Here is a 20,086-nt window from a genome sequence, read left to right on the forward strand (position 1 = left end):
TGCACCTCGTCCTGTCACACAAGGGTTTGATTCAGAAACATAAAGACAAAAACACATTTTTGTAGCAGTATACCTTTATTCAAGCTATTCATCAGTATGAGTGAAGCAGCAACATCCTGTATGTATATGTTTAAGAGTTTATGAAGCAGAACAGGTGGTGGTCTCTCTACAGAGTGCTGGAGAAGGCAAGGAGGTGGGTGTCCGGGGACGGATGAGCCATGAGCTTCTGGATCTGCCAATAAAGTTGATAAAAAATATATTAGACACTTTCTATTTAGACTGGCAGCGTGCACAGAGTGAAACCAGTTTTGATATGTTAGCGAAGACAAGATGGCAGCTTTACAAACACAAAGGAAATGCATCACAGTCTGGCATGTGTCTCACCACACCCTGGTTTATACAGTCACCTGCTGGTCAACTGTGTCAGTGATCAAGGTTTTAGGTAGCTGCAGAATTTATTTAGCTAATTGTTTTCAACACCAGTCTGTGGACACGCCAGATTTATTTTTCTTTGGCACATACTGTCTGTCATATATTCATGAAACATCTTAACAAATTAAAAGCATTGCATTAGAGCAAAAGAGTAGTGAGCACCTCCTTGAATTTGGGGTGTTTGGCATCTTGGACCAGCTGCAGCAGAACAGCCTCTGTGGTGGTGAGGTAAGCTCCGCTCTGCTTCAGTCGTGACAGAGCAAACAAGCGGTCTGTCTGGCTGTAAGGGGGGGGGAACAAAAGTCTGTCATCACACAATCTATAATTCATACAGGAATTAAAAGAGCCTACTCAGTGTAAGTGATGACGATGCTGTACCTTCTGGATGAGACGGCATCAGCCACAATGTGAACCTCCATTCCCCTTTCAAGCATGTCAAAGGTCGTGCACTGAGAAAAAGAGCAGACGAGTGAGGGCCATGTTTTTCCACAAGACTCATCATTCATTAACTACAACTGTGGAAGCTCTGGGACACACTACGCTTGAAAACTAACATAACTAGATTATAGGATAACTACAAAATGTAATCATCCAATCATCTGTCACAACCTCACATACTCAAAGTTTTTGGCATTTTTTAAGAGCAACGGTTTCTTTATGCAGCCTAAATTACATATAAACAATCCACTCAAAATGATCTTAGAAATTTTCTGAAGAGGTTGTTTCAGTAATCACTAAGTTCTGTGGGACATTGGATGAAAAAAATCCTGGTTGCTGGAAAACAACAATAAATTGAGATAAAATAGCAATAAATAATATTTCTGATAAAATTGTTTTATTACAAATTGAGCGAAGAACCGATGATGACACAATGATATTTTTAAGCTTTGTCTTAGAGCTGTAGGAAAAACAACTGGAGACTCAACCCAACATATAGTTTACTTATAAGTAAGCAGCACACTTAAAATCACTAACTTAAAATGAATGTCAAATTACGTGCGAGGAAAGGGTTCTTCACTGAAGCTTGACGATGTTCACGTCAATGAAAACACACACCGAGTACAAGATGAACACGGCTGTCAACATGAGCATATTCGCAACTTGCAAACAAAGAGCCTCCACTTGTCTTTTATGATGCACACAAGGAAATTGGGACATTTCCGCAGCTACACCGCACAAATGGGCACGTAATCTCACCGCGATACAGGCGTGTGCCTCGATTCCACAAAGAATAGCCTGTCTGGGATTTCCAAGGGCCTGCAGCTCCATCTCCACCTCATCGATCATCATGGTGAATGCAGTCTTAGCATGAGCCTTCAGGTCCTCCGCTCCCAGCTCTGGCACTGTGGAACCCAAACCTCTAGGGTACTGCTCTGTCAAGATGGCGGGGATGCCCAGGAGGCGAGTGGCCTGCGAGCCGGAGGAGAGAGTTAGCAGATGTGCTGTGCGTAGTCGCCAACAGGTTTGTAACTGGTGCGACGTGGAGTGGAACCGACCTGGAGCAGTCTGGATGCGTTGCTGATGACGTTGGGGAACTGGAAGATGTTGGGTCTGAACTTCTCTTGCATGTCGCACAGGAAGAGGACCGCATCCTTGGTGGAAAGTCTGCCGATGTTTGCCACTGAAAGAGCAGAGTCACAGGAAAGTTATCTTCAGAGGACACAGGGGGACGTGCCATGTTTTTCATCATCAATAAAGAGATTCAAAGAGCGTGTGTTAAGGATGATCGGCCACAGAACATCTAAATAGCACAGAATTAAACTTACACAGAAATCAATATGTACATCTAGATGCAAATTAGTGGCTGTAGTGGCTGTGTTTGAACATTATTTACCAAATGGTGACAATGACAATGAACTTCTGAGTATCTCTTTTTTTAACAATGGCGCATTGATTTACACCTCAGGAGGAAACCGGTTGGTCTTCCTTTGCAGAAACGTTTCCTGCATGGCGTCGCCCTGTGTTATTATCAATGAAACCAAACTGTTTCACGGCTCAACTCAAACTTGACTTTAGTTGTAATGAAGGAGACCACGAGGACTTACTGTTTCTGTCTGACTGCTGCAAGTGTGAGGAGACGTGAGTCCAAAGTTCAACTGTCAAGTAGTATTACCATGTGACCGCTCCTGTGGAACACGTACCTGTTTTATTCGTGACAAAAAGACAAATGACAAATGCATCAAACTGTTGAGCAAAACCTTAAATCACAAGATCAATCAAATATACGAACGACTGAATTAAGTAAAAACGTCATTATCGACAAACCCCGAACTCCAAACAATAACCAACCTAGCATGTAGCTAAGAGGAAGAGCACCAACGCCGGCCCTCAGTTATTGACCAATAGCAACGCGCGTCTTTGAGATTGATGTTTCTCTGAACCAATAGCGGCCAGTGATGCTCCGGAGCCACCAGCTAACGCCGCCGTGCTAACGAGAAGATGTCGGACACTGCGGAGTCACCGACTGAGCCGCAGAAAGAGGAGCCGCAGAAAGAGGAGCCACAGCCTCCGTCAGAAGATTCAGCGACAATCGAGGACAAGAAAAAGAGTAAGAAACAATATGTATGAAAACGAATCTCCTCTTAACGACGACTGTTGTTTACCAAGGAAACGGTTCAGGGCGTGTGACGTGAGGAACAAGTCACAGAGCGTTTGGCCAATAGCGTGGCTGCTTGGTGTCCGGACAGCCAATAATCACTCAGCTTCTTCACATGTGCCACTACCGGATTGGATCACGGCTAACGCTAATGCTAATGTTTATCAAGACAACAATATTGTCAATATTTACTGCTAATACCAATAACAACGCCATGTCTGGTACCTACGTTAATAAGGCTTAGTTAGCTGCAAACTGCAAAACTGTCAGTTCACTGTGAAATGTCTTATTTCACGTTCTGGGTTTTAACCTAAGTTTGATCATGAATCGCTGTAAATACTCAGCAACACTTCACTTAAACTCCTCGTCCTGTCTTAAACATTTATAAGTAACATATAAACATTTAATAAACATGTTAAAACGCACGTAAATGTAGCTCTGAGAAGAAGTAGGGACGTTGGGAGTTTGTACTGCTCCTATCAACACGTTTTTACAACAGGGATGGTTTTACATCTTAGAAAACAACAACATACATGCAAACATACATTCTAATATTTTGTGTTATTTGTTGAAAGTGTTTGTTAAAGTTATCTCACTATGCTTCTTATTCTAAGCTGTTATCCATAGCTCTTAGGAGTTTGCATTTAGGTAAATGAAAAAGTTTGAGTGATTAAAAATGACACATTGTTTTATATATGAGCCACTTTTGTATGTGGGGCCACAGTTGTGTTGTTTGTGTACAATGTTTAGAATCTGGGCTACAACTTCAACATGAGATCTGAACGGCATAAGATGAGATATTTAGATGGAATATTTTTTGTTTGGTTATTAATTCCCCATGATTTAAAGTTTTTCTCTTTCTCATAACATAAAATCCAACAAATCCATTTAAAGACCTTTGTGTGTAAGATTTTAATGTCCTTCACAAACTTTCCTTTTAGATTCATAACATTATACACTGAAAAAGGGAAATCTGCACTTACTGGTATTTAAGTTTTAAATTAAATCCAAGCTTTAGTCGCTAGACCCTCATCGGGACAGATCTTTTGACAAAAGTGAATCTTAGAGCTTGTGATAAGTCTTTTCATGCAGGTTCTGGGGAAAACATTTCACAATTACTCCAGCATCCAATTATTTAATATAGAATTTGAATAAATCAAAACAGAAAGCAATCAGGAGAAGACTTATGAATTGTAATAACAAATTGTTTAAAAATAGGGATCCACAAAATTCTTTCCTCTATAGATCACTAGCCGTTTGTAAAGGCACATCATTCTATAGTAGCCTATTATGTTGTCTACAGAAAGCTTGCAGTCATAGCTCTTGTTTTTCTTACTGTGCTTTGGAAGATGTGCATCAATGGATTTAGCAAGAAATTCTCAAGAAATTTCCAAACAGTTCATGTCGGGATTTGCCTGTCGTGGGTGACTGCAGCAGTTTCACTCTTATTTTCTCCACTTTTCTAGTCGATGTGCTGTTGAAGGCAGTGGGAGACACTCCTATCATGAAAACAAAGAAGTGGGCAGTGGAACGGGGGAGGACGGTGCAGTCCCTGTCACAGTTCATCTCTCGTTTCCTCAAGCTTGATGCCACTGAACAACTGGTAAGAGATATGTTTTTTAACCAGCTTGTTAATGTCCAAACATCATGACTTGAGCAGAGACGTCTTTACATGTCTTAAATGTTTTTTTTTTCCAGTTCATCTATGTTAATCAGTCTTTTGCACCCTCACCGGATCAAGACGTAGGAATCCTTTTTGATGTAAGTACATGATATAACTTTACCATGTGGATATAATACAATATTAGAATGAGGTCCAGTCCATTGTAGTCGATGGGTCATTTGTTACAGTAACCAGCAGAGGGGGCAATAAATTGGAAGCTCCATGTGTCACATGCCAAAATCCTTGGCCACTGATTAATGTCTTGATAAGTAACAGCAAAGACCTCAAAGGCCACAACTCTCTGTGGACTTTTGAAAATCCCACTGTGCTCAGAACATGATGGCTCACATTCTTTTCTTTAAGGCTGACTAATGAAGACAGTTAACATCTGAAAGTGTTACATTGTTTAGTGGGGTTTTTTGTGCTATTTTAGAAGCTTATAAAATCTAATAAAATTAGTTTTTATACAAACAGTTAATCTGAAAGCGTCTACCAGTCAAGTAAAGTTGGAACTATTCTGACATGTCTTCTGTATTTGATTTAATAACCTTGTCTTCTTTCTCTCTGTCTCTTTCAGTGTTTTGGTAGCGATGGAAAGCTGGTTCTACATTACTGTAAATCTCAAGCCTGGGGTTAAACTCCTTTTTACCTCTCCTTTCTTTAATTCATCCTCCAAACCTGCACACTGTTACTTTTGCTTCTTTGCCATTTGTTTTCATTCGAGCTTTGTGTATATACATACTGTAAATAAATTATTGTGACAACTCGAAGCTCTTTCCCCTGTTTTTTCTTCTTCTTTTCCTTTTTTTAGGTGGCACATTTGGCACACGCAACTTGTGGGCTCAGGATTTGGCTTTGCACAGCGCTGGTGCTGATTCGGGCAAAATCACAGGCACAAGTCAACTCAAACGGATGCTGGCTCACAGTTTCATCCATCCTCTTAGTGTAATAATTAAATATCGGGTGAAAGACAAAGTTGTATTTGAGTGGGACTTTCACCTGTGATAAAAGTTTCCCGGAGGTTGAGATGGAATCACCTCTGCAAAGGGACAGACGCAGGAAGAGAGGGGGCACTGCAGTAACAGATGGACTTAGAGGGATTACATGATTCAGGATGGGTTTGTGACATAAATTCCCAAGAAAGACAGAAACGAGAGTAGAGTGGCATGGAGGCAGACACTCAGCTGCTCCATCAGTCGTGCATCTCCATCCTACTATTGGCCGGGAGGATTTAAGGGGGAGTGTGGCCGGAGAGGTAAGGGGTCACTGATGCTCATACTGGAGGAGGAACACTGGTGACACGTTCAGAGGGAGAAGATGAACGAAGTGGCACGGGGAAATCTGTTCAAGATGGAGCAACTGAAATCTAGTTCTTAAGGAGCTTTTTGATTAAGGGCTCTTGAACGAGGGAGAGATAACCGAGGATGGTAGGTTCAGACGACTGCAGGAATTCAAAGTGTTGTTTTACTGTGGTAGTTACTTCATGTTTGAGCTGAACTATGCCAGGGAAGCTTTGGTAGGTACCTCTCATTGATTATTTTAATACAATCAAAACTGAAATTTATAAACAAGAAGCAGAAATTTTATTAGCAACTGTTATGGTAATTTTTTCTTTTATAGGAAAAAGTACTAAAAACAAACCGTTGCTTCTTCCAGCGTTTCAAATGTGACGATTTGATGCTTTTTCTTGTCCATGTCTGAATTGCTTTATGTTTTGAAGTGACGTCTGGATAAAACAAGTATTATGAAGATTTCTGCTCAGGCTCTGGAGTTATATAAACACATTTTTACATTTTTCCAACATATAAGCTAAGAATAATTAATACTTACAGTCTTGAAAATAAGTGCATATTGCTTTCCTTATTTGCTTTATATAGATTGAGCTCCTGTTGGTAATAGAGCTTTGAGACAGATGACAACAGGATGCAGGTTAAATAAGGCAAAACGTCCGTGTCCAGTTTTCTATCTGACAAACTTATTATTCCATCATAAAATATAATAACCTCATGTTTATGACATGATTCAGCGGATGCTCAAAAATCTAAGCTTTCTTGAGAAATTCAAATATTGACAGATGTTGGTAATTGTAGTAGAATCTTGCCTGGATTAGTTTTCATCCTGTTCCTCACGCTGCTCTATTTACTTCTACTGGACACAGTGGATGTTCAATGAAATCTAATTGTAATTGATTGGTAATGTAAGATAACATTGACAAGCTGCTTTTACTTTACCTTTAACCAGGAAGAAGAAGCAATGAGTAATTACCAATTCAGTTATTATCAAGTTTTCAGTTAATGCTGAGAGTAGCGTTACAGTATCAGTAATAATAATAAAGTAAATGTATATTTAAAGTACATAGATCTCAGAATGCACATAATGCAGATGATCATTTACAAGTTAACATTTAATTTATGCAAAAAACACATTTATACAGATTTGATGTTTTCAGCATTGACGGACTTTTAACTAATAGCTCGTAATGATATGCTATAGATGTCACAAGCTGTTTTCGGTTTTAAATGTTGCTTTTTTAAATTTATTGTCAACAATATTTAAATATTAGAAACCAGCATGAGTGGGTCGACTCTCATGTAGGTCTGTGGTTTGACCAAATTTCACTTCGCTTCATGTGTGCTCTGTTTCAGGGGCTGTGGGCCGACAGGGAAACATTGCATGAGAGAAAGAGAGAGTAAGGGAAACAATAGACATGGTCAGAGTGCACTTCACACTAAAATACACCTAACACAAACAGATTAAAGCAGATTATCAGGGATTACTTGCAAAAATTTCATTTAGATCTGTGGCTAATCCATAATTTCATCAAAAAAAGTAATCTCTTGTTTTTGCCCCCCTCTGTCTTGTCTCGCGCGCAGGGTCCAGCGGTGGAGCTGATAATGAGTCGCAGGGTCAGGCCCGAGTGTGCAAATCAGGAAGCAGGAAGCCATTAGCCACGGCACGTTACTTATTCTTCCATGACCCCCTCCTTGTAGGCAAGCGGAGAACCGATGTGACCTCAGGCAGTGTAATGACTTGCACGGACATTCAACAAAATTAAATGTCACCATATGGGCACCTTGTTGTTTGTCCTCGTGTGCTCCATTCAACCTCCTAATTGCACTCCCTTATTAGATAATGAATCAGTTTAAAGGATGCCCTCTATCTCCACTTCAGGTGCAAAACTTTTAATCCTAAACTTCAGTATTTTTAAATTACATCCTGCTCACTGGGTACAATCCCACTGATTAAACACATGCACACACAAGGGTCTGCATGTGTTGAGTTCACCGGCTGCATTGACCACATCGCTCATCCCAGGGATCAATAGCAGGATGCCACATTAAAGCTGTCAGCTGTTATGTCCTTGCATCCCACTCCTCTCTCCTACCGTGAACCATCGTCTACCTAAATCCTCTCATGTTCATTTTTTTCCTTCCATCTGTCCTCCCCCACGTGTATAAACTTCAGAGCATCTTATCCTGCCCCCTCCCTCCCTCCCTCCCCTCCCTCCTCATTGTCCTCTCTCTTAGTCGTTCACCGTTTCTCTTTGTCAGCTTTATTTTGTTATCTCCTCTCTGTGCTGTTATGTCACGTTTATCTTTGCTTTCCATTCAAACCTGGCAGCTCATCACCTCTTAAAACCTCCACAAAGCATCTGTCCTTCCCCCCTGGCTCAATCTGTGACTGTTTTCATACCCTCTGTCCTGTTTGACTTATCTCCACGTGCACTCTCCCCCTCCTGCTCTCTCTTTGCCTTACTTTCTCCCCCCACCCCCCTCTCTCTCTTTCTCAAACCATCCCCCTGTGGCCATGCTGGAGCGTATGTCTCGTCGCTCCCGCTCCCTGCTCTCCCTGACCTTGACCACTCTGGCTCTGGCCCTGTCCATCCTGGCTCTGTGCACCTCCTACTGGTGTGAGGGCACTCACAAGGTGGTCAAGCCCCTCTGCCTGTCGCCTGTCAAAATGAAGAACTGTGGTCAGAACAACAGCGAGCCTTACACCACAGGTACTGAAATGTCACACTCTCACCTCTGCACATCAGAAAGCATTTTGTGCAGCTTTATGGTGCTTTTTGATACTTTACTCTTTCTCTTTATTATTCTTTTATAAATATGCTGTAACTACAGCTGCTTTTCTGGCCCTTAGACACAACATTTAGATATTTTTATATATTTAAATTGATCTGTTTATCCAATTGGTTTGGAGGGTCAATAACTACTTTGCTAAACTTTATATTGAACAAAAACACTTCTCATTACTAAATTGCCAATTTGAGCGAAATCTTCAAGCAAAAGTGTGATAAAAATCAACTTGTATTTTGCCACTCTGGAGTTTTTATAACTAAAACATGTTGATAATAGCATTGCAAGAATGTTAAAGTACTCCATTACATGTAAAAGTATATACTATACAATGCATATTATTTTTGAATATGCATGACAATGTATCAGCATGCAGTACTGTAATGTTGTATCAGGTTGAGATCATTTAACTATTTAACTTGCTCTTGTGTTTTCCAAACTGATCACATGTCACTATAAATCTGCAAAGTTACTGGTATGTAATCTCCACTACTGTAGCTGTTAATGACATTTAGTGAAGTAATAGAGCAGTATTAGTATGTAAATACTCAAGCAAAGCACAAATACTTTAATACTGTTCTTTAGTACTTGAGTAAATGTGCTTCTTTATGTTCTCCACTGGCGAACAGGAGCATCGGCAACATAAAGATTTGAGTTTTCCAAAAGTAGAAATTAACAAGTTTCCGTCCTGTCGGCTCAGAACAAGTGGCCACAGCGTTCAGGACGTAACTACAGTCAAATTAGATGAATGATGCCAGGAAGTTTCCTGGGGACTAATCCCAAATTCTGTTGTAACACGTCCACACGGGTGTGTAACAATGAATTATTCCCAGTATTCACTTCATGGATTCATCCTCCACCTTCGTCACCAGTCATGGGATTTCTTTCTTGGCATTAAAATAGTCAGCCACAGGTTTCCACTTGTTCAGAGAGATACTTTCAGCAGGTTCATTGTTGTAGTGTCACCAAAAGATGCTTGAAGCAAAACAACCTTAACTATTTATAGTCACCTCAACCCAACAGCACAGACATGGGGAACATGGAATTATATACTTGTGTCTTTTATGATTTAAGTGATCATGATCTTAAGTGAAGGCTCACTCCTTTTTCGAGGCTGTCAGCTGACTCTCTGCGTTCATCAGCGGACTCACTCCTTCATGTAGATTGAGTTTGTTCACAGACCAAATTTAATCTGATGAAGACCATGAATGACCTGGAGAATTCAAACTGCAGGTTGTTTGTTGGACTGGATGTGTGTGTGTGTGTGTGTGTGTGTGTGTGTGTGTGTGTGTGTGTGTGTACAGTAGTTTGTGTGTATACTGTAGTTTATTATGTCGTGTGTATGATTGTTTTGTTATTTTTTATTATCTCATGGGTCTTTAAGTGTGCTCCTTTCTGTTGTTGACTCTACCAAAAATTTTGGCCTTGACTCTTGAACCCGATTAGAAGTGTTAAATTCATGATCTTTGCGTAACAACCAATACCTAAAAACTAATCTCGCCTGGATCAACTGACAGGCTTCTCTCCCCCCAAACCTGATTGTGCTTGGTTTGGATGCTTTTAATCTCTTTTTACCCATAAGTGGGACTGAATTTAATTATGGCTTAGCATTAATCTGTGGGGTGTGAGGGTGGCTTCTAAGGGTTTACACTACCTGCTCCCTAAGCTTTCGCTGAGTAAAGGAACCAACTTTGATCAAAACATTTTGTACTTTGTGCACTCACACAAAACAAAATCTAGATTTACCAATGCTAGTGCAGGAATAAGCTTAATCTTCTCAACCAGGTTTACGATAACACACGTGGTTGTGCAGGCTGAAGAGCTGCAGGTGATTCTAAAACACAGAGGCATGTTACTTTTAAGGCCAGGGTGTGATTAGATGTGTTTTGCTCCCTCCATCGTATCCTTATCAACCTGCATGCAACGTGTGTGTGTCAGTTAATTGTCGTTCTGACTTTTAAGAGCATTTAATTTTTGACAAAGGGAAACACTGAGTCAACAAACCTGTTAAGATATTTGTGAAGTTGTGATTATGGCAGCATACAACTCTGTGTTTGTGTATCTGCTTGTCTGCACATGCATATCTGTATGTGTGTGTTTGCATGGTTTTCTCATCATTTTAAGGAAATGCAAGTCTGGATATGTTTGGAGAATTTAGATTTCCCATCAGTGTGGGTTTGGCTGTGTTTGTCTTTATGCAGCATGTCTAAAGAGATGGGTTCCGGCCCTCGGCCCAGTGCATTCTGGGTTATAAGCCTCCAACTGCATTATCTATAACAAATATAAACAGGTACAAAAATATCCTTAAAATGTTCCTCTGTGTGATTTTGTTGCTGTGTTGTCACACAGAGAGCCCCACTCAGAATCCCTTCAACCGCACACTGTCTCCAGCCAGGAGAGACGAGCTGGCCAAGATCAAGCAGAGGCAGCTGGCCAACGCAGTGCACTACATCTGGGAGACGGGCGAAGACAAGTTTGCTTTCAGATACTTCCACACTGGCTTCTGGGAAAGCTGTGAGAAGCACAACGACGGTGAGTCCACGAAGCAGACGTCCAGTCACTTACCTGAGGCTGGTCACCATATTAGAAAAGCTTTAATTACATTAATTGAATTTGTTTTAATGTTTTCCATCTCCGTCTTTAAATGTATAAATGTTTTTGGCAGGGGAAAAATGTCGCAGCTTTATAGAGTTAACTCCAGGGGAAACCCAAGGTGAGTCATGTATCAATTAGCAGTTTTATCACCCTGTAAATATTATATTTAAATAGTTTTTCTTTTGCCACAGTACTATTAAAGACTTCTAAACGGATGTGTGTGTGTGTGTTCGTTGTGGACGTGTTTGCACATGTTGCAGGTGTGCTCTGGCTGTCGGTCATTTCAGAGTTTACGTACATTGGCCTGCTGGGGATGGGCTTCTTACTGATGTGGCTGGAGGTTCTGTGCTCTCATAAAGAGATGCACTCGCTCAAAATCAATGCCTATGCAGCGATCTGCACTGTGCTCTCAGGTGAGACCCAGTGTAACCCCCTAATTCAACATCTCAGTATTTTATCATTTAAATATCAGCCCCTCCTCTATATATTTTTACAGTAATCCTGGATCTATTTTGTTGTGATCTACAGTTTTCTTCTGTCTGTTTTTTGTTGGATTCATGTAGGTCTTCTTGGGATGGTTGCCCATATGATGTACACCACAGTATTTCAGATGACCGTCATTGTGGGCCCCAAAGACTGGAGGCCTCAGTCCTGGGACTACGGCTGGTCATTTGCGTAGGTGTCTGGCCATTATGGATAATTGATTGGATTGGATTAGTGCCCATGTAGTGATGTGTTTCTCCTCTCTCCTCACTATTCTATATATCCTCTGTTCCTAGTCTTGCCTGGGTGTCCTTCAGCTGCTGTATGGGGGCGGCCGTGGTCACCCTCAACTCCTACACAAAGACCATCATCGAGCTCCGTCGCAAACAGAGGCTACGACTGGAAGAAGCGAGAGCCGCCACTCACGCTCCAGCCTATGACGAGGTTGTCACAGGGGGCGGCCTCTACTCTGTCAGCGGCCTATTGCAGTGTCCGGACGGCATGATCGACGTGGCGTGGGCCCATAACGGCAGCGTTGTTGGAATGGGAAACGGGGATGTACCGACGCTGGTTTTGGTGGGAGGCTGTGGACCAGACGGGTGTGAAGACTGTGAGAGAGAGATGGACGAGATGGACGTGGTCGTGGACCGAGTTGATTCACCTTGTTAGGGAAGCGGTTACTTCTTTCCACTGAAAGGGGCTGAAAAACTGAAAAAGGAAAAACACTGTCACTGTGCAGGGATCGATGCAAACAGATGCTTTTCCTTTCTGCCACTTTGACTTTCAGCGAACATACATACAAACCAGACTTGAAGAATCAACACGTAAAGACGACACTGTATGTATAGGTCACGCTAACATGCAAGCCTGCATGTTTTCTGGGTATTCGTCAGTGCCTCATGGTGGGAAAGAGTATCTGTTCTTTATATGTACCTGGATAGAAATGTTTGTTATTTTATTGTTTAACATGCAAAATGTCAGGATGAGTCTTCAATGATCATTTAATTACATAAATATTTTTCTTTTCCCATTGACGCAAGAGAACAGCCTATCCTTTACCAGTAAACACACAATATACTGTATTCTCATTAATCTGAGTGTCACACTCAACATGTCTTCTCTCTCTGCCACAAATTTTGGACCGATACACACGTTTGGATTCGTCGCCTGAACACCAGAAGCTGCGACAAACGCAGCCTCTCTGCAGTTGCACAGACAAACCCATAAGACAGACACATAGAGATAGAAAGATTACAGAGATTTTGAAAAGTCTGCTCTCTGATGTTGAACAGAAGATTATGTGTAAAGCAGTAATCCCGAGTTGGACGGAGAGGAGGAGGAGGAGGAGGAGGAGGAGGAGGAACAGAGTGAAGGGAGATGGGAGGCATGTGAAGGGATGGAGGGGGGTGGAGGGGGAGGGGGGCAGGTTGCGGGGGGTCAGAATGGAAGTTGGAGAGAAACGCAGGCCAGCACGCCCGCTGACTGCAAACACATTTAAACACTCCGCTCCACCACAACATCCCACTCTCAGGGAAACAAGTGCACATTACTTTGCATGTTTCTCTTAAATGATACAGGAGTCACATTTTTTTTTTTATCTAATAAATGTACCTCCATTGACTTTGAATGTCTCTAGGTGTGCACATTCGGGATGATTACAACAGAAAAATTAAGACATAAGGCGCCATTTTTGTCAACCACCAGCATTTGTATAACACCGTATGTTTCTAGGTCGAAGAAGAATTCATTTTTTTTTCTGGGAGCGATAAATAAATTGATTTTCCAACCACAGATGTATGAGAAAACCTTTAATTTATTGAATAATGAATAGAGTAGAACACTTGTGAGCTACCACCTGAACTGAGACACACTGTAAAAAAGCTGAAACAAGCTAACAATCTTATATGTCGTTAACAATTGGTTTCCCCTGATATATAATCTGCATCAATATAGTCACCAGAGTTATTCCTTTTTTTTTGTCTGTACACTTTTCAAAAACACTACACCATCATTCTTCCTCTATAGGCCTCTATTTAATAGAAATACATTGACAAGCATTAATAAAACAGTTTCACATCCTGCACGGAAAAGTTTGTTGCAACCAAGACACTGCAGAAGGGAGTATTTACACAGAGGAGTTGAGTGGGTTGAAGAGGATGGAAATGTATGAGGCTTTTTCATTTGAGGAAAGTTTCAAAAGTATGGAAAAGAGGGTACGAAGTGAAATAAGAAGAGGGGGACGGAAAAGGATTTGGACTTTTACTCTTTGAGCGGTTCATAGTGGATAAGACGCATCGCATTCTCGTTTTCAATCACTCCTTTTATGAACTCCCCCTCAGCCAGTCGCTCTGCGGAGAACAAAAGAAAGAACAGGGAGATGTTATTGTCGGAAGTAGATATACAGCAAAGGAGTGAGGGGTAAACATGAGGTTGAATAACGACTCTCTATCTAAGCTAAGAAATCTGGTCTTATCTCGTGTGTGCTCGTGTGTGTGTGTGTGTGTGTGTGTGTGTGTGTGTGTGTGTGTGTGTGTGTGTGTGTGTGTGTGTGTGTGTGTGTGTGTGTGTGTGTGTGTGTGTGTGTGTGTGTGTGTGTGTGTGAGACAGTAGCATGCAATGCAGTGGAGTCGCTTAAGGTTTCATGGTCCACGGCCGGTATACGTACATTATAAATCTTGCATTACACAAGTGATGCTGTAACTGGGGATGTGCCCCCAGGTGGATTTATTACTTGTATTATTGTTAAGCCAAACAGCAGATTGTAAAATGTAATCTTCGCTGCAGGGGAACAGCTGCTGAGGAAAGGTAGTGGGAGCTTACACAGATTTTATCTCTCTAATATAAGTGGTAAGCACACGGTGGCCTGTCACACACTGCAGTGGCATAATGTATGTGCAGTACGTGATGTTTGCATGTGTGGGTTTTTTTTCCCCCCCGTACCGTTGTCTTTCTTTTCAAAATAAGCCCACAGCTTGTTGGCTCTCTTCTCGGGTGTGTTCTCATCCTCCGGTAGCTTGCACTGCTCCTCCTTGGGGATCAGCTTAAATATAGCCTGAGAGGGGGGTTGGGGATAAGATGGGTCATAATGCTGCATCATTTCTCTCGCACAAATAATGTATGGAAGCTCAACAGGCCACACAAAACGAACGTGTCCTGCAGAACAAGTGAGGAAGCTCGGAGCTCCATTAAGTTGATTAGTGCCTTGTGTTTATTGATTTATGTAACAACTTGAGGGAAAAAGCTACAAGTCAGGATTTTTTTAGTTTATTCTGTGAAATTTGGCTGCATACAACCAAGTAGCCTCCAATTAAGTCTGCGTCACTGCAATCAGCCCACAGCAGAAAGCGTCACGACCCGTGTGTCATTTGTTCAGAGATGGTTAATATGCGATGGGCCACTTAGAATCCAGCAGATTGAAAATGACTGTGCACTTTAGGTTCAGTCCTTTAAGTGTGTGTCCCACTTAGAGAGGAAGAATTTAGCTCCCACATTTAAGACACCTAGATTAACATGGATTAGTGCCAAGACTCAGGCCACAGGCCAAAGATGTCATCTCTTTTCTCTCTGGGCTCTCCCTCCATCTTGCCCCTCGGATCATGTGGTTCACTGCAAACTGTGAGCGCGTAAACAACAAGGCTGTGAGGTTGTAGTAATGAAAATAGAACAAAGTGTGAAACGGCTGCCGACCCTCAAATGAAGAGCACTTCACCCTGTTTGTACCTTTGTCTGGCCTACTAGTGTAGTATAATATAAAAACTGTAATAAATGTGGCTATTTCTGCCTTTCTCACTTATATTTCCTAATTTTCCATCGATTTAACAGATTTCTAAATTGTGCTGTAGTGTATGTGCGAGTTCCTCTTCATATGGCTGATGTGTGTTTTCCACCTCTGGAGTGTTTTGCAGATTAAAATCAATCTAATTTTACTGTAGGTTTGTAAACTTCTCGCAGGGCTTTGGAAAGCAGCTATTTTGCGCAGTGGTTGTAAACATGGTGCCAGTTGGCCAGGAATGAAATCCCATTACAATGCCAGCTGGATTCTTGACTGATCTGTCTAAACCTCTTACAATTCAATATCATTCGTCTTAAAACAGTAAATAAGGAAACCTCCCTCCAACTGAATTGTGTTTGTATAAATAGTAATAGCCAGCAATTATTCTACAGGTCACAAGTGAGAGCCTCGTGAATAAAAGACTAATGGATTAGACTCAGGGATGATGAGACTCTCTGCAGTTTAACAGTAGCCTTGCTTAAGGGTGGGACTGCCTATATTGTCTGAGAGCTAAACCTGTAATCACAGAGATTAACAGGAGGCTCAAATAGACTGGATAATTGAACAGGCAATCAGGACTGGATCTCCAAGGGAGATGGAAAAATAACAGGAAAACCTGGGAATATAATGCACGACCGACAATAACACGACAAACCTCAGAGTTAATGAAACACGGAGTTAAACCAAATCCACACTGAGAAAGACAATAGTGGAACCGTGCAGCTTTAAAATGTAGTATTAGGTTTTTGTGCTATATCAGATTTAACGTCCACTGGAGATTTGACGATTTAGAATTTAAACCCCTTCCCTGACGACTTTGGCTTAGACTCTGGATGGAGTTTGTTTAATGACAAAATCACTATTATGGAACAAAATATATTTTCAGTTTCAAACACTTTTAAGTGAATCCAAAACTGTCTCGGATAATGTTCAAAAGAATAATGAAAATCCACAATAGGATATGCTATATATCTGTCAGAAAAGGGAAAATGTTAAGAACAACACAAAAATCACGATGTAGAAACAGTGGATGAGATAACTGCTTTGTGTCAAACAAAAACCAAGCCACTTCTTTTTTTAAACGCCACCTCGTGAAGAATCCCTCTCACCTGGCAGATCTCGGTCACTTCCGTCTTGTTGATGTATCCGTTCTTGTCCACGTCGAACAGCGAGAAGGCCCACTCCAGCTTGCGGATGGTCTTCCCAGTGGAGGTCATGTGCAGTGCGATGATGTACTCCTTGAAATCCAGAGTGCCGTCATCGTTGGTGTCGAAGGAGCGGAACACATGCCGTGCGTAGCTCTTGGAGTCGCTGTCGGGGAAGAAGCGGATGTAGATCTGCTCGAACTCCTCCGGTGTGATGCGGCCGGTCGGGCACTGCTTCTGAAAGTTCTCGTACCACTGGGAGATCTCGTTTTCGGTGAATTTGGTGGTGAGCTTGAGGTCCTCCAGGATCTCCTTTGACAATGCGCTACTGATGGTATTCCCCATTGTAGTTGCTCTTGTGAATCAGTTCTGTCAAACTCCCTGGCAAGTATTTGCCACTCGGGTTCTTCAGGAGGTTTCCTGTCTGGTGCCACCTGACTGTCTCCTCTGTCCGAGCAGATTCTCCTTGACTGGTTTGACTTCTGCTTCTGAGCCCAAACAGCAGCCTGCAAACAATTGAAAAAGAAATATGATTTAGAAATGTGAAACAATCCACTGAAGAAAACATGAAATAGTTCAAACTGCTCAGTATGTGGACAAGTAACGTGGACAGAATGATCCAAAACCTAGAGAAATCGTACCGGTGTGGACGATGGCAGGAGAATTGAGTGTCTGACTTGACAGTAAGACGGTGAGAGATAAGGAGGGCAGGGGGAGCGCACTCCTACTGTGGACGACTGGGTTAATTCTGTTAATGCCGGATTTAAGGTGGCTGAGCATTTGACTGAAATGAACCCCAAGATCCTAATTTCTTATGCAGGTCTGAAAGTCTGGAAAGATCTACAGTATGTGGATGTGCTTTGGATCATTTATAAATATAATCTGAGTTTTCTGCACTTTTTGTGATTTTTTCTTTTCCAGGAATTTAATCATCTTTTCTCATTATACAATATGAATCATTTAAAAGCAGTTCAAGGCTCTTCTGTGTCCTTTTTCATCACACCTTTGTGAAATTGAATGTATTTGATTGGCACAAATCATGAAACCTTAAACGGTGGTTTGGTGAATTACCAGCAGATTAGCAGACTTTGCTCAGGCAGACTCTATGAAGAATCAAGTGGATTTTCAAATCTAGCTTTAGGCTTTTTCAGCAGTGTGTCTGCTATTTCAGTGGTGGCCTTTCAAAGGGTTTAGTTGACCACTGACATCTAATTCCAGACTACCATCTGCCCCGGCAGTTTAACTCCCTCTTCCGCCCACTTCTACCTGCAATCCCACCTACGCCCCTCACATCATCATCATCGCCGGCGGCCTTCTCTGTTTGTGACCTCCTTCCTGTCCCACGTGAGCCTGCCCTCCTTCGACTGACCCCTCTGTCACTCGTCTGGATTTTTCCGATCATTACTTAGTTACACTGTGGACTGTAGAGGGTGGGGCTGGGCGATATGGCCAAACATTATATAAAGATAAAAATGTTCATATCAGTCGACATTGATAATTACCATAAATTCTTATTCCTATAAGTTTAAAGACTCGATGATTCATGCTCCTGAATGAAGGTTTTGGTTTCAAACTGGTGTTTATGAGCAGAATATGACAAAAACTTGATAAACAGCAAAACATGTTATCCATGTTAAACCTCCTCACTGTGTTTGCACAATGCATACAGAACAATATAGCAATATATATTGGACTTTTCTTATATTACTATGGATGAAAATTACATTGCAATATTTATTGATATTGTATTGGAGCCCAGTCCCAGTAGATTCTTCTCTTCTCATCTCGTCTCTTTTTTCCTCTCCTAAACTTAACTACTCTCCAGAACATTGTGTCTCATGCACGACAGGTGTCCAACACAAACGTGCGCACTGATTATTTCACTTTCATTTTCACTGGTACAAACGTTTCCACCCAGTCTCTTCTACCTCAGCCCCAATCCTTTAGACATTATATTTTATTGTCAGCTGCCATCCTCCCTAGAGATCACCGTATTCAGCACATCAGACTCACCTCATGAGTCTCTGATTAAACAGTTTACCTCATCAGTCTGTTTTCCTTGTCTGTGCATTAATTAGCCTGAAAGTATCTTGATCGTCGCTGCAGACTGTTGTTCCAGACTAACTGAGGAGGGCAGTGGGGAATTGATGAGTTCATGTGATACATATTTGCACAAGAGTGTTTATCCAGCAACAGAACAGACAAAAGCATTGCTTTGCTGTGATTATCATTTCTGCCTTATTTTGCAGCAGGATTTTCTTTGCTCCATAAATATGCTCGCTGAGTCCATCTATTGGATTACTCCTGCCCCGCCCACTCCCACCCAATCCAACACTTAGCCAATTATCATCATCTTCATCCTGTGAGTGCCCCGGCCAATAGAATTACCCCCCCAGCTCTCCACAAAACAATCCCTGACATCTGACCTGTACCCTCGGCTGGACTAAGTGCTGGAGCTGGAGCAAGCAAGGATTTGAAATGTTTTTCCACTTGTGGAGAAGGTGAGGGCTTGTGTAATGTGGATGTTGCACAATCATGACATATTGAAAGTGACACAGATTTAATCAAGAAATATTAATAATGTCTCCGTAGTAGCTAGTTAACTGCTTTGCAACAATAAATAGGATTCATATACATATGTTTAGCAGGCAGTAAGATATAATACACATTACAAATTGTGCAGTTACGTGTTTATCAATATAGTAGAAGTCACACGTCTATAAATATCTGCAATTAGACCAGTGACACCCTGCTGGCAGCATCCCAGTTGGCTGCGTAGCGTTATCACCTATTAACTGACAGTGTCAGGCTCCACCTGAGCCACAGCACTGACCTGTGAAACGTCAGCAATGACATATATACTGCAAATCTCCCTCACACGCTGTCAACACATCAGGTTAAACCCGTTCATTCACAGTTATACATCCATCCATTATTAATACAGCTTAACATACACGGGTCGTGGAGGGGCTGCAGCCAATCCATGCAGCGGACATTGGACCAGAGGTGGGGTGCACTCTGGACAGGTTGTGACACAATGTATGCAATTGCCCTCTCATTTTCCCATTTGTTTCAAAACATTTATTATACTCAGGTCCCAAAGTTTTTTTAAGTAAAACCACTGATGCAGTTCTATGCACCTCACAGTCAATGGCATAAGAAATGGGAACAGTTAACAGGCTAAAGTCTTTACAAACAAAAGCACGTCCACAGCCTAAACAAAGCCCTGGTGAAGCAACACCCAGATCTTGAGACTGAAAGAGAGAGGAAAAGAGGAAGGGAGTTGTTCCAAGATAAATATCTGGTAATGGGTTATAATGA

The 20,086-nt window shown here is 41.7% G+C and overlaps 4 protein-coding genes across 5 annotated transcripts; 2 read left to right on the forward strand and 2 right to left on the reverse strand.

Moving 5' to 3' along the window:
- Positions 1-56: 56 nt before the first annotated feature.
- isoc2 (isochorismatase domain containing 2) lies at positions 57-2,861 on the reverse strand. Of its 2 annotated transcripts, none has more exons than XM_034611648.1 (7): positions 2,722-2,861; positions 2,478-2,573; positions 1,929-2,053; positions 1,630-1,842; positions 811-881; positions 595-712; positions 57-232 (listed from the first exon to the last, which is right to left on the reverse strand). In XM_034611648.1, coding segments are annotated over exons 2-7 (594 nt in total). In that variant the 5' UTR covers positions 2,479-2,573; positions 2,722-2,861; the 3' UTR covers positions 57-166. The 2 variants fall into 2 exon arrangements, with proteins under 2 accessions (XP_034467539.1, XP_034467540.1); XM_034611649.1 differs by having other exon boundaries at positions 63-232; positions 2,478-2,584; positions 2,723-2,772.
- Positions 2,841-5,458, forward strand: atg12 (ATG12 autophagy related 12 homolog (S. cerevisiae)). The gene is made up of 4 exons (XM_034611650.1): positions 2,841-2,980; positions 4,495-4,631; positions 4,727-4,789; positions 5,269-5,458. The coding sequence occupies exons 1-4, from the start codon at positions 2,872-2,874 to the stop codon at positions 5,326-5,328; spliced, it is 369 nt and encodes a 122-aa protein (XP_034467541.1). The 5' UTR covers positions 2,841-2,871; the 3' UTR covers positions 5,329-5,458.
- A 3,040-nt stretch (positions 5,459-8,498) lies between these two features.
- On the forward strand, positions 8,499-13,237 carry si:ch211-149k23.9 (germ cell-specific gene 1-like protein). Its single transcript, XM_034611651.1, has 6 exons — positions 8,499-8,694; positions 11,120-11,302; positions 11,436-11,483; positions 11,626-11,778; positions 11,929-12,040; positions 12,145-13,237. Exons 1-6 carry the CDS (start codon positions 8,499-8,501, stop codon positions 12,515-12,517), a joined length of 1,065 nt encoding a protein of 354 aa, XP_034467542.1. The 3' UTR covers positions 12,518-13,237.
- Positions 13,238-13,563: 326 nt separating this feature from the next.
- On the reverse strand, positions 13,564-17,278 carry rcvrn2 (recoverin 2). Its single transcript, XM_034611653.1, has 3 exons — positions 16,730-17,278; positions 14,789-14,900; positions 13,564-14,196 (listed from the first exon to the last, which is right to left on the reverse strand). Exons 1-3 carry the CDS (start codon positions 17,108-17,110, stop codon positions 14,108-14,110), a joined length of 582 nt encoding a protein of 193 aa, XP_034467544.1. The 5' UTR covers positions 17,111-17,278; the 3' UTR covers positions 13,564-14,107.
- Positions 17,279-20,086: the final 2,808 nt, after the last annotated feature.

The sequence above is a fragment of the Hippoglossus hippoglossus genome, chromosome 16 (genome assembly GCF_009819705.1).
Source record: "Hippoglossus hippoglossus isolate fHipHip1 chromosome 16, fHipHip1.pri, whole genome shotgun sequence".
NCBI classification, from domain to species: domain Eukaryota; kingdom Metazoa; phylum Chordata; class Actinopteri; order Pleuronectiformes; family Pleuronectidae; genus Hippoglossus; species Hippoglossus hippoglossus.